The sequence below is a fragment of the Limulus polyphemus genome, unplaced genomic scaffold, assembly GCF_000517525.1.
Source record: "Limulus polyphemus unplaced genomic scaffold, Limulus_polyphemus-2.1.2 Scaffold1127, whole genome shotgun sequence".
Lineage (NCBI taxonomy): Eukaryota > Metazoa > Arthropoda > Merostomata > Xiphosura > Limulidae > Limulus > Limulus polyphemus.
In genome coordinates this window covers 80,837-94,248 of record NW_013666737.1, presented here as the reverse complement: position 1 = coordinate 94,248, position 13,412 = coordinate 80,837, and the positions used below count along the sequence as shown (strand labels likewise).

At 34.2% G+C, this 13,412-nt stretch overlaps 1 protein-coding gene across 1 annotated transcript in view; it reads left to right on the top strand.

The window, feature by feature from the left end:
* The first annotated feature begins 26 nt into the window (after positions 1 to 26).
* LOC106462257 (methyl-CpG-binding domain protein 2-like) overlaps positions 27 to 13,412 on the top strand; it is a 30,185-nt gene continuing 16,799 nt past the window's right edge. Inside the window, exons 1-2 of the mRNA XM_013922157.2 lie at positions 27 to 340; positions 9,080 to 9,377. Coding sequence (XP_013777611.1) covers positions 246 to 340; positions 9,080 to 9,377 — 393 coding nt within the window. The 5' untranslated portion in view covers positions 27 to 245. The remainder of the gene's footprint in view (positions 341 to 9,079; positions 9,378 to 13,412) is intronic.

Here is a 13,412-nt window from a genome sequence, read left to right as displayed (position 1 = left end):
CGCAACATTATGTTAAAAGTCTACGAAGCCAGTGGGTAAAGATTACACGTTATGATGTAGAAAGATATTATTTAACGAGGTGTTGTGTCTAAACCGCCCTCTGTACTAAAACTTGAGCTCAAAACCAACCACGTTAACTTATTCTGGTTATCAACTTTAAGTGAGTGTTAAATTCACAGATAGGCTACGCTTCTCATCTGGATTTGATTATGTTAAGGGAAAAGGCGTTATCGGTTCTCTGAAAAATGGAGTGTTCCGCTCTTCCAAGCGGTTGGAAACGAGAAGAGGTCATTCGAAAAACGGGTATTTCAGCTGGCAAAATAGACGTTTATTATTACAGGTATATGTTATATGTACTATTGTGACAGTAATACTAATACGATACTATAATTTAAGGATTAAGACTTAAGTTATGTTAACACACTCAGTTTTGTTTATCCTAACGGTAACATTCTAAGTAACACTATATTTGTTATAAATATAAGTATAACAATTAACATTAACAAGCATAAGATAGTTTAATCACGTAATTTGTAGTTTAATACTTCAGTGTTGGTAACATTATAAATTGCGTAATAAAAATATCACGCCTTTCTATTAAGACGTTGAGGTTAGAAAGAAAGAATAATGTATTTGTAATTTATAAATTGTAGTTATACATAATGCGAAATAAATGACAAGCTGGCTGAGGTAAAGTTAAAGAATCAGTGACTGAGTGAGGTATTTGTTCGATATGTATCTATTAAACTTTGGATATGTACCAAAGTTTGTGTATTGAAAGGTTATATAAGACTAATAGTAATAGACCTATAATTATTGGGACAAATTTTATCACCTCCCTTGAAAATAATAGCAAGTGGTCACATATCTGATCATTAACCTCAAGATCAGACGCTTTATTATTCTTTAAACATCCCAATTTTTTTTTAAGCTCAGAATTAATGTGAATATGTTCAGTCTTGTTTTTATCTGGCAACTGTTCAGAGTGAGGAATACAGCTTAGAATTAATGTAAATATGTTCAGTCTTGTTTTTATCCAGCAACTGTTCAGAGTGAGGAATATTGATTAAATCTTCCATAGTAAAATCTGAAGAAAAAAGTAAATTTAATAACTTAGCCATCTCATAATAATCAGGTATTAGCTATCCTGTTTTAAGCCCTTGAAGGCCCAATTTCTATTCTAACATTTAGCTAACCCTTGATGTATTTGAAGAATTCCTGTACTATTTATCTTCATATTTTCAGGCAATCTTTCTTCATATACTTTTTTACATTTTCCTATTTGACTAACTCTGGTTATTTTATAATCCTCTAAATCTCTCATCATTGCATTCATTTAAAGCTTCTTATATTTATAATGCTTTTCTTTACTTTTATCCTGTATATTGTTTATGAGCCAGCCAGGTTTTTACTTGCAGCCATCATATTTTTTTTTTCAAAGAACATGCCTAACTTGAAGAATTTAGTTTTAAAATTTTTATAAATTTTTGAAGGTCTTTTTCTGGATAGTACTGGCACACCAGATATCCCCAATCTGAACAAGTTTTTATAATTCTGAGTATATTAATATTTTGCACAGGAAAGAGCTTTTACATACCCTTCCCAAAAGGAATCAGTTTTTGGTGACATAAAACACCAAACGATGTGAAAATATAGTTATGATACATGTCTTTCAAGTACATCTTTGTGTGATTTCTTTATTCAAAATAATTTTGATCTAACATACTCAACCATTTGTAGTCTGTAGAGCAGTCGCAAACATTTCACTCTTATAACCCTATTGGCTAATAACAAAGAAAAAAGATAAGTATAATACAAAAGCACTAGGAAACATACATACAGTAACTTTGATCTCGCAGGAAATTACTTTTAACTGGACAGTTGTGAAGAGCTTATTTTCTCTAGCCTGTTGGTTAAGAACTTAGTCTTTTTATATATATATGTATAAAACATGCTAGTTACCTCAAGGTGACTTATTATCAACATCACATATTAACTTAGCCCCTCATAACAAACTAGTAAACAGCAGAGGCAATGACCCTGTTAGTATTGTGTTGTGTGTTTCTACAATGTATTTAATACTAACAGTTCAATGGCTAAGGCTTTTCAAAAAAACATCAAATAGATTCATCCACTACTAGCACTTCCCAAGTCAGTGGATACACATGTGAGTTTGTGAGATCTTCAAAGTGAAAAACAATTTCTTTTTCACTGATTTTTTTAATTCAAAATTGAACCATTATATCACACAAATGCTGAAATTTAGTGGAAAAGCATCATTCAGTATGATTGCATCTCTTTCTTCTCTCATCTGTCACTGTTTACACACACAGCATATATATTATCTTATACAAAGGATAATGCATTTGAGGATTCTCTTGCACATAGAAATTAGCTGCACATATAAATTTATTTTTGTTGGTAAACCAACACTCAACAAAAATTCATACTGAATTGCAAGTTCAAATGACTTGTTAATTAAATTGATTGTGAATGATGAATAAATAGTACAGTTATGCTGGTTTTTTACATTTTAATTGGTTCCAATTAAGCTTAGATTAAAAATAAAACCTGTATCTAAAATGATATAAGATTAAAAACCTGATGATGACAACAGAATAGTTGCTGAAACATCATTTTAATTACTTATTAGTTCATGTGGCTCAAATGAGAACACCTGGTAATGAACCTTAGACCTCAAGATATACAAGTAATATTTGGATCATATCAGGCCCAAGTATGTTAATCCTAAAAAAACTAACACTTATAAATAGAAACTTAAAATAGCAGAAAAAAAAAAGCAAAAAGTAAAACAAGGTTCCAATACAGTACATTATCTCCTCACATAAATATCTATTCTTGTTCAGTGCTGCCCTCTATATGCAAAAAAAATTGATGCATGCCACAAGCCTTTTATCTCCCCTCCATGGGAATTGACTGATTCCAATGTGTCTGTCTTGCAAATGAACATGTTTCAACCCACCACCAATAAGAGTGCAACGTACTCTCATGATGCATGTGATTCCCTCTATTCGATTCTACAGAACTGTCACTTCTCGTTTGGCATTACTCTTGTTCAGATGTTATTTGTTTTGGTGCTCTTCATGTGAATTGCTTTCAGGATTTTAATAGCTTAATTTCCAAAGTGGGATTTCTTCATTACCTTTTTTGCTTTACATTAAAGAACTCTTTAACTTAATTTCCCAGTCTTTATTTTTTCCTCTCACACTCATATTTTACATCCAACACTTTTGTTTGATTTATGTATTTCTACAATGAATTCTGAGGTTCATGTTCCCACTTTGGGTATTATACCTCTAGCACTATTTCAGAGGTTGCAGGTGGGGAGACCTATCACTGTATTTCTCTGCAATTATCTGATATGAGATTGATCATTCTATGGGTTAACCCCCACATCCTGAACTTGCCCCACTAATCCTCCTGAACAAGCCAAATCTGTTCATGCTGCTGAAGATTTGATAGCCTTTTTACACCACCAGATTTTGCCGTGTCATTCACTACCCCTCCTGCAGAATCAGGTATGCCTAATATGGCATTTTTTTTGGCATGATTTCTCAGATGTATGATGTTTTATTCATTTCCCTACTTTTCTATGATTCCTTATAACCTCCATGTTGGCTCATTTCTCATCTTCGGCTCTCGCTTTACACACGCGGTTTCACTGTTGTTGGGATCTTCTGGGTCACAATGTGACCTTGTCCTGGGTTCATTTGCCACCTCTTTATTTTAGGGATTTATGTATGGCCTTTTTCTTTGGCGGTATGTTTTCGAAAATATATATGAGACTTTGGAATCACATGTGTAATCTGTATGTTAACACTTTATCATTTCCTTTTTGGTTGCACATTTGTCGCAGTTGGAGCCATGACAAGTCCCTATTCATTTTTCCTGTTTTGATCCTTATCTACCATTCCCTGTTCCTCCTTCCAGGGGTTTCTCATCTTGTCGTTTTATTCATTGCAGATGGGCATGTCGCCAACAGTACCAGAGACTAACCAATGGGTTCCAGCCTGGTGGGAGTTTGACTTGATGATTTTGTTACCCTTTGGGGATCTTTCAATATAGATCCATGGGTTCTTTGAATTTTATCACAGGGACTTGTTCTACTATTTCTTTTCCCACCTCATTTGTTTCAGGTACCCTTTTCCTTCCATACGATATGGCAACCTGCCTCCAGCCAGTGTCTGTCTGAGGTGGTACAAGATCTTGTATATCAACACGCCATTGCACCTGTTCATCATCTTTCTCCAGGCTGTTTGTTGTCCTTACAAAAAATTGGAGACTGGCGGACTGTAATAGGTTTGTCCCACCTCAATCTAATTTTCAGTCTGCTCCATTTTACCATGGTTTTGTTTCTCACCCTTAGGTGGGCTTTTTCTCCAGGTGTATAGATGACCAAGAGAAAAGTTGTGAATGCTTATTTGCATATCCTGATAACTCGTCACTCGCGACCCTCTCTTCAGTTTGTTCTACATGGGGTGGTTTATCTGTTTCATACATTTCCCTTTGGACTTGCTTCAGCCCTGTATATTTTGTCAGGTGTTCAGAGCATTCGTCTGTTAATTACATGCTCTCAGGTTGCACTTTCCTCTTTCTTTGGATGACTGTTTACTGTTAGCTCATTCTGAACAGTAGTCCTCCTGTTACCATTATCAGCTGCTCCTGGAAGCAGCTATAGTGGGCTGGTTAATCAAGTTGGAGAAGTCTTTACTGCAACCTATCCAATGTCTTGTCTATTTGGATGTTTTTCGTTTTCAACACCCATCTCAGTTGGGCCCACCCTTCTCCTCTTCGACATTGTTTGATGGGATTTTTAGTTCTATTGCAGCTCATGATGTTCTGTTATCTTGGGAATGTGAACTTCCATGGCGGCCCTTATACCCTTAGGGCAGGCTCTTTTGTGGGATCCCCCTGTTCTCCTTCATATTCAGGTGATTTTGATCTTCCTTGATACTTCATGTTCAATCCTTCTGATAGCTCCTTCCTGGCCATTTCAGCTGTAGTTTCCGTGGCTTCTCCAGCTCCAACTTCCTACTCTGTTACCTTTTCCTCTGACTCTATCCCTTTTTTAATCACCCTCAGTTACTGGTGTTTCATCCAGACCTTCTTGTCCTCCATCTTCATGCCTGGCTTTCTTCCGGTAATGGCGAAGAGATCTGTCTTCTACTAATGGTTAGCTTCTTTTCTGGCTTGTTCCAAACCACTGAGGTTTCTCAGTGCAAATGGAACATTTTTCGTTGTTGGTTTCTGGGTCCAAGGTTTTCCCCTGATCAATCCACTGTTCCTCATCATGCAGATTTCCTCACTTGACTTTTGGATCGGGGGTCTTCCGCCTCCTCTATCTTGGATTTTTGGGTAGCCTTGTCTTACACCTTTCAGTTTTCCTGATACCATAGGTATTTACCTGCACTTTACCTATTGAAGTGTTCCTCTCAAATTCATCGTCTGCCACAATAGATTGCCCTTCTGGATTAGGATATTAATGTGGTCCTGCACTATCTCACTTTGCCTACATTTGAACCAGTCTCTCAGTCATCCTTGTTTCACCATTCCCTTATGTCTTACTTCATTCTCCTGTTTGCCTGTGGATGTCAGTGGTCTGTTTATTTGACATCAGTGCTTCATATAATCTTTATCCTTCTGCATATCTTTTCCTATCTCCAGATCCTTTTCCCGCCTTAACTCTTTGGTGGTTCATGAGGATAACTCCTCTGTTTAGCCGCTTTCCCTTTCTTCCTTTCCCACCTTTATCCTTGGCCTGATTTGGATAGATTTCTCTGTCCTGTATGTGTTCTTCTCTGTTTGCCTGCACAGCTTCCTTCTGTGGTATCCATTCTTGCCTCTTTCTTCCTTGGCAGTCATCCACTGTTTGTGATCTTTCTCCTTCCACCTTTGCCATTTTGGTTTGGTTTTTAATTCAATTGGATTATTCCTCTTTATCATCTTCCTCCTGTACTTTGTCCCAGGTGTTTTCTCATCCATTTCGACACCTTATTTTTTTCATTGGGGTTTCATCTTAAGCATCCTTTGAAGGTACTTCTTCAATTGGGTATGAGGACTACCCATAATATGTTCTTTTACTCACTATTTGCATCTGATTGTGGTTTCTTTCTCTTCAAGCTATAGTCTTTTGCCTGTAGCCATTCTTCAGAAGTCAATAAGACTTTGACTGGCTAAGTTTTTGTTTTTCTTATTCTTTCCTTTTCACGGGCTCTTTTCCCATTTATTATTGCTCAGTGTTTGGATCTCTCACTGTGGAGAATAGTACCTGACCAGGTATTCTTTAACAGATCAAATCCACACTGTACGGCCATGTCGACTTACGTATCATATTTCCATAACCATGCAATGCACACTGCATAGATGGGGTGTTCCACAGATCACTTGTAGGTTTATTCTCACAATAGAATTTTTAACAAAAAATTTGCCCATCTTGTACCATACTGACCCATGGACTACATGGGTAAGGCAGAAGTGGATAGCTGCCCATTCCTGCTTTACCTTATATTGAATAAATCAGTATGGTCTGCTTTTAAAAATAGGGTTTTGTGGTCACCCATTGCACTGTTGTTCCTCTCGACTCCTGTTTTTCCCACCCTTTTCTTCTAGTGGAGCTTGAGAGTCCTTACCACTTTCCAGTTTCAAGCCACTGGAATAGTGGACAATGGGGGTATCCTCCTGAATAGGTTAAGGAATATAAAATGCATAAAAAATATAGAAATGATTATACAACCATTCAGTTGATATTAGGGCAGTGGTGTTCTGATGGTGTAGATGATGTGATATCCTCCATTATGAAACAAATATAAATGGGACTGAGCCATTAAAATTGCAGTTCACCCCTTTGATTGGGATCCCTCGTCCTTACCCCACATGGATGTCGGTTCCCAGTGGCTGGGGTTTAGATTTAGTGTTGAACCAATCAACATAAGTCCTCAGTCATGTATTACAGATGTCTATATTCTTCCTTCAATTGTACTCTTGTTACTTCATCCATGTTGTGGGTCACCATGGAGGTACTTGCACATTATTACGGCTCTTCTCCTTCTGCTATCCCTCAATGCTTATTATTCTGAGGATGTTACTGTGCTTGGGGCAGTTCTAGTTAATTTTACTTTTGAGGGAGATGGTTTACATTAGGCAAACATCTTTTCGATACTGGATATCGGGTTCACGGATTGATCTATCAATTTCTTATATTGACTTGTGTCCCATTCATGGGTCTAGGGGGTTCTGGATTCCCTCAGGCCTCATAAACTTGAGGTGAAGTTGGTATGATCCTCTTTCCTACCCCCACCAGATGGCTGGGTTTTGGATTGTAGTCAACTTGCTGGTGGTATGATCCTCTTTCCTACCTCCACATGGATGTTGGTATCCAGTGGCTGGGTTTTGGATTGTATTTGACTTATTGATGGTATGATCCTCATCCTGCCCCTGTGTGGATGTCAGTTTCCATCGGCATGGGTTTTGGATATCGTTGATTTGCCATGTATGGTCTGTCACACCCTAGCCACTCTAAACTTAGGACACATTCTTTTCATTTTACCCACTTTTATAATTTCTGAGATAGAGATATTATATGGTTTGAATCACTATCCAACATTAGTTATCTCCCACTTGGATGTGATCCTCCATTTTCTGCCCATATGTGCTATGTCTTTCTACAATGGGCGAAGAGTATACCTGGTTCAGAAGCGGTGCGGTCCCTACATCAGATCTTAGAATCTGACGTGTCTCCTTTTAGGGAGTGTCCTTCGGATGCTTTCGATTGATACTTTTTTCTTTCCCTCACACTGATCCCTCAACCTATTCAGTGTGCGATTCTAGCTATTTATGTGAGGTAAAGTACCATATCAGAAGTTATAAGTTCCCTATAGTGAAAATGTATTTCTGATAGGTACTTGCCTCTTCTCACACTTCCCACTATTCCACCCCACTGAAAACCAGTGCTTCCATCGATGGAGTCACATGCACCAAGAGAGAGAGTATGTCATACTTTTATTGGTGGAGGGTGGCGCATGATGATTTGCATGAGAGATGCATTGGAATGAGTCAATTCTAATTGAGGGGGGATAAAAGGCTTGTGGCACGTGCAAAAAAAATTGTTTGTATATATAGAGGACAGCACTGAATGAGAATAGCTATTCATGTAAGTGGAGGTAAGTACCTTTTGGAAATACATTTTCAGTGTAGGAAAACTATAACTTTGGTATTTAGTTGCTGCTAATTGGGTCTCATTTTTCACAATTTTACCAAATCAATGTTAAAAATAACTTCTTTTTTTTTTTTTCACAGACATACAAACTTGGCAAAAAAATACTTTATTTATACTGAAAAATTTTAAACACACATCATACTCACTATCTTAACTAGGGGAGTCATAAACTTATGTACTGTAACTGTACATGAATTAAAATTACTTTTTACAAATTTTCCACAAAATGATAGCTGTAGGATCCTACAACTTAATACACGACACGTGAATAAATACTCATACATCAAATTGTAATAGTGGGAATACATGAAAACCAGCTGTTACATATTCATGTCATGGAAACATAAGAGAGTTTATTGTTATAAACCAATTTATGATATTACAGTTTTTCTAATGAGACTTAAAACAGAAATTTCTTTTGTAGGAATGTTAAGCCACTGAAGTACAATGTGAACATGAAATATCAGGTTTAATTCTAGTACATGTAGCATCAGGAATTCTGAAAATAGCTGTTGAATATTTATCAGCATTTATAAGTCATAGTTGTAAGTATATATTGAATATGATATAGAAATCTCTGTGTAGTGGTATTTACAAAAACTTCTACTTTGTTGTTATTTCTATTAAAGAAAAATTTAGTCATTTGATGTTTTCTTTCACATACTAATATCTGTAGAAAATGACATATGTTGGGGCTGCTTACTTGGTACCTTCTTTAAAAACATTTATAAAGATTATTTATTCATTAACTGTATTAATGAATATGTTAGTGTGAAATACTAGAATTTAGGCAAATTGTATTAATCTTTTGTTTTCTTGATTTTAAAGATTTTGAATATTTAGTCCCACAGGAAAAAAGTTTCATAGTAAACCTCAACTTGCCAGGTACTTGGGAGATGTTGTTGATCTCAGTACTTTTGATTTCCGTACTGGTAAAATAAATTCTATGCTGTTGAGAAAAAGTAAAAGACAGCGTGGAATGCAGTTTGATTATAGTAGAGGAATTCGGAATGATGCTTCACTTGTGCCCCCAATTCGACAGACTGCATCGATTTTCAAACAGCCAGTAACTGTCTTGAAGTCGCAAGATAGCAAAGTGCGCAATGATTTCAAGCATGGTCCTCAGGAAAAGCCAAGACAAGTAGGTGTTTGTCTATAATATTTGTCAAGCTACACAGTGTTTCTGATAATCATTATTTAGAACATTGTGTAACACTGACACAAGTTCTTCTGAGAAAATAATTATTACATATTCTCCTTCACATACACTTTCTTAAAGGATTTGGATATAAATTTTTAAATCATCCCATATGGATTCAGCTTAAAAACGAGTATACTTCATTCGAGGTTTAATGTAGAAATAATATGTTGTAATGACACTGTAGTAGAAAGCCTTTTGCTAAACTGTACTGTACACTTTATCATGTGAATGTGCTTAAGCCTGTTAATAACTCAGAGCTTAAGTCAAAATAATTTTATTGATTACATTTAGTACAAAGATGGATCAAATTAAAAGGTGACATAAGATCATATATAATCTACCAAGGTCTTCAATAATAATTTTGAATAACTTGGTTATTGTGTATTTAAACATTTTTCTAAGTTATCATTGAATAAATCACTTATTAGTCCTTTATCTTAAATATGTTTACATGCAAGTTTTCAGAGTTTATGCTTTATCATCTTTGATGTCAAATCATCACTTCTCTTTTTATAGTTATGGAACTCGGAAATTTCTCATCTCTAGGCACTAAACATGCTTGTACAATTTTTCTGTTCCAGATTTTCACTTGAAAAAGAAAGCTGCATTACATTTCTTTTGAATAGCAGTTTTAATTTGTAAAAATGTTTGGTTTTGTTTGAAAATTTAGAAATGTTTAGTATTATTTGATAAAAATACAAAATCCTATAACTTGGGTGAACCTTTTGAAAGCCCTTGGGTTTTGTCATCAGTAGGTAAATGAAAAAAATCTGTGTTTATTTATTTCCATTGAGTCTCTTACATTCAGTTCAGTGTAGTTACTCACAGAATAATTTAATTCAGTTTTATCTCGAAGGATGGCATGTTCTGATACACATGATAAAGTGCTCTTTTTATCAGCAAATTTGTGTGCATTCAAATGACATTTTAGTTTACAATCTGTCTGACCAATATTGAATTTATTGCATTCATACTTTATTTTATTATACAATTATTATACACTCTTCTAATTCATGTAAATCCCTAAGGGACTAGATAAATAATGCAGTGTTGAAAAATATAATGGAGCTAATATTAACCCGTTACCTGCCGTGGCCATTTTGATCTTATTGTGAGGGCAAAATCACATTTATGAATTGAAAAAATTATAGAAAACTTATCTTTTATTGGATTTCAGATTTTAGTTTTGTAAATAGTAGCATAACATTCAATTATTTGTAGAAAATTGTATTGTTTAATGAAGTATAAAGAGGAATTTAATGAAAAAATCCTGAAATATGTTTTAGAGTGTAAATAAGCACCATCGAAGAAGAAATTATTTTTTTTTTTAATTTAAAATTTTTTCCTTTCACTTTTTCTAGTCTGTTTTCTTTATGAAACAGCATATGGGTATGTTATTCCAATCCCTGTATTGCATGTTTGACAAATCATAGGATGATAAGGAAAGCACATGACAAAACGTTGTTCTCTGGATTTTACAATATGAATGTGGGTGGTGCTTATTATAGTAACTGCCATTTTATGTAGAGGTTGTATTTAGTATTGGCCAATAGTGCTTTTCTATAAGCATTAGAAAACTTGCTTCTGGAAAACACTGCATGGGATGTATGTGACTTTTATTATTTTTATATAGTAGCTTAAGTCATGCTGCATTGTATATCTATTTAAATTAATCATTATATTGAAAAATTAACTCAAAATAGATATATTTTTTAGGAAAGAAGTTGATCCATGATTATTAGGGTTAAGAGCTATCGAGTGGTGAGTGAAAGGTCTTTACATGAATTAGGTTTAGCACTTTGAACTGAAAGAGTTTGTGATTTTTTTATATTCTTTTGCATTTAAATTTGTAGTTTTAAGTTCAATAACTTAGCATAATTTTATATTTAGCTCATAATAATAATAATATGATTCAGTATTTAGAATGATAAACTTGTGTGATTTGTACGTAATACTACTAGTACCAGTACCACATGATAATTTTATATTTTTCCTTCTTACAATCTTTACTTTGTAGTAAGATCCACACTTCTATTGTTTTGTGTTAGAATTAAAACAGTAACTGATATATATAAAGTTTATTCTGATATTTTTTAAATGGTTTAAAACTCAGTGTACAAGTGACAGCAATAAAACTCATATGTTGGCTGTGAAACAGACTAATAAATACAGGGAAGCTATGACATTCTCACAGTTGGGGTCTCAATACACTGAAGACCTTAAGTTTTGAATTCCAACAAAAATCTTGCCTATAATAAGAGGAATGTGACCAGGATTAATCTTTTAAGTGCTGTAAAGTAATTTTCTTTGTAATTTATGGTGTCTGTATTGTTTGGTAATCTCTTCTAACAGGATGTATCAAGTAACTGGTGTCAGCTGGTGTTATTGAAACCACCTGTACTGTAAACTGTTTCATACATTCACTAGTAGTGGCAATTAGTTTTGTCTCTATAGTGAAACAAAATACATGGACATATGTTGAAATAAACTAGTTTAAAAGTTCAAAGAAATGATATTCAAGTACCAGAAAGCTTTCTTACTATCATATCTACAGTAATGTTCAAAGGTGCCCGTGCTGGGCTGAACAAGAGTGACCCCCAACAGGGGTGAGATAGTTTATGGAAAATATACAAAGTTCACCCTGCTAACCCCATGGTTTATTCAGCACAATAAACAAAAGTACAGCTGCAATGAAACATAAACTTGAAATAAAAATACATTTATGAAACAAAATTAAAATGTTTTTATGTACATATATAAACATGAAATCCTAGTTTAGAATAAAAATACTCATTTATTGTTTAGGTTTATTTACAAATATTATTTTCGGGTCTTGTGTATTACTTGGAACAATAAGAAGAGTACGTGATTATTAAAAAAAAATTAAAAATATGGACGATACAAATTTTTCGTGATTTTAAAATAATGTACTAAAACATAAAAAGTAACAAGTTCAAATCTGTAATCATTTCTTATAAATACCATTTCCTAATGTAATTTTCCAAGATATTAAAGATCATAATGCAAAAAACAAAATTTATCAAAAGTACAAGGCTTTATGTTTCTTAAACTATGTGCATTTATGAAAGTTCTTATAAAGTTTCAAACAATTTCATCCACTAGTTTTATTGTTGGAATGGAATATAGCAAAACTTGCATTGGCTACTAAGAAAGTTAGTAGCCGGTGGTCATCGGGTTAATATTTTATGACATGTATAATTAATTATAATAATGCTTTGTCAGCTTGAAAAAAGCATTCACTCCATAACAGTTGTTGTACTAAATAGCTTATACAAGTAGTGTTCCAACCACTGCTGTATTTGTTGTATTCTAGCTGGCCTCATAAGCTCTGCACTGAGGAAAATGCATCATTGACAGTGGATATGGCAAACATAATCTAGGGGAAATACTATTATTTTACACTCTTCTAATTCTTGAAAATCCATAAGGGACTAAGTATAGAATGCAGTGTTAAAATATTTATTAGGTCTAATGCTAATGTCTTAGGATAAGTATAATTATAAACATGCTTTGTCAGCTTGGAAATGGCATTCACACCATAACAATTGTTGTTGTAATAAATGGCGTATATAATTTGTGTTACAACCAATATTGTGTGTGTGTTATGTTTCAGCCATCTTGCTGAATTCTGGATGGAGTGAAATGTGTTGTGAGCAATGGATGTGACAGATATAGTGTGATTCAAAAAACTACTATCACACACTTCTAATTCTTGAAATTCCCTAATGGATTAGATAAAAAATGCATTGTTAAAAAATATAATAGGCCTAATGCTAGTATCTTATGACAGTTATAATCAATTTGATGAATATTTTACAGAGTTTATCATATAAATATTGCCAGGGACTACCATAAAGAAATAAAGGTAAAAATGGGTTGTTAAAAATGGTTTTCATTTTTCATTACTCAGTAACATTAAAAAAATTTAAATGGTTTTACTTCCCTTGTAGGTGC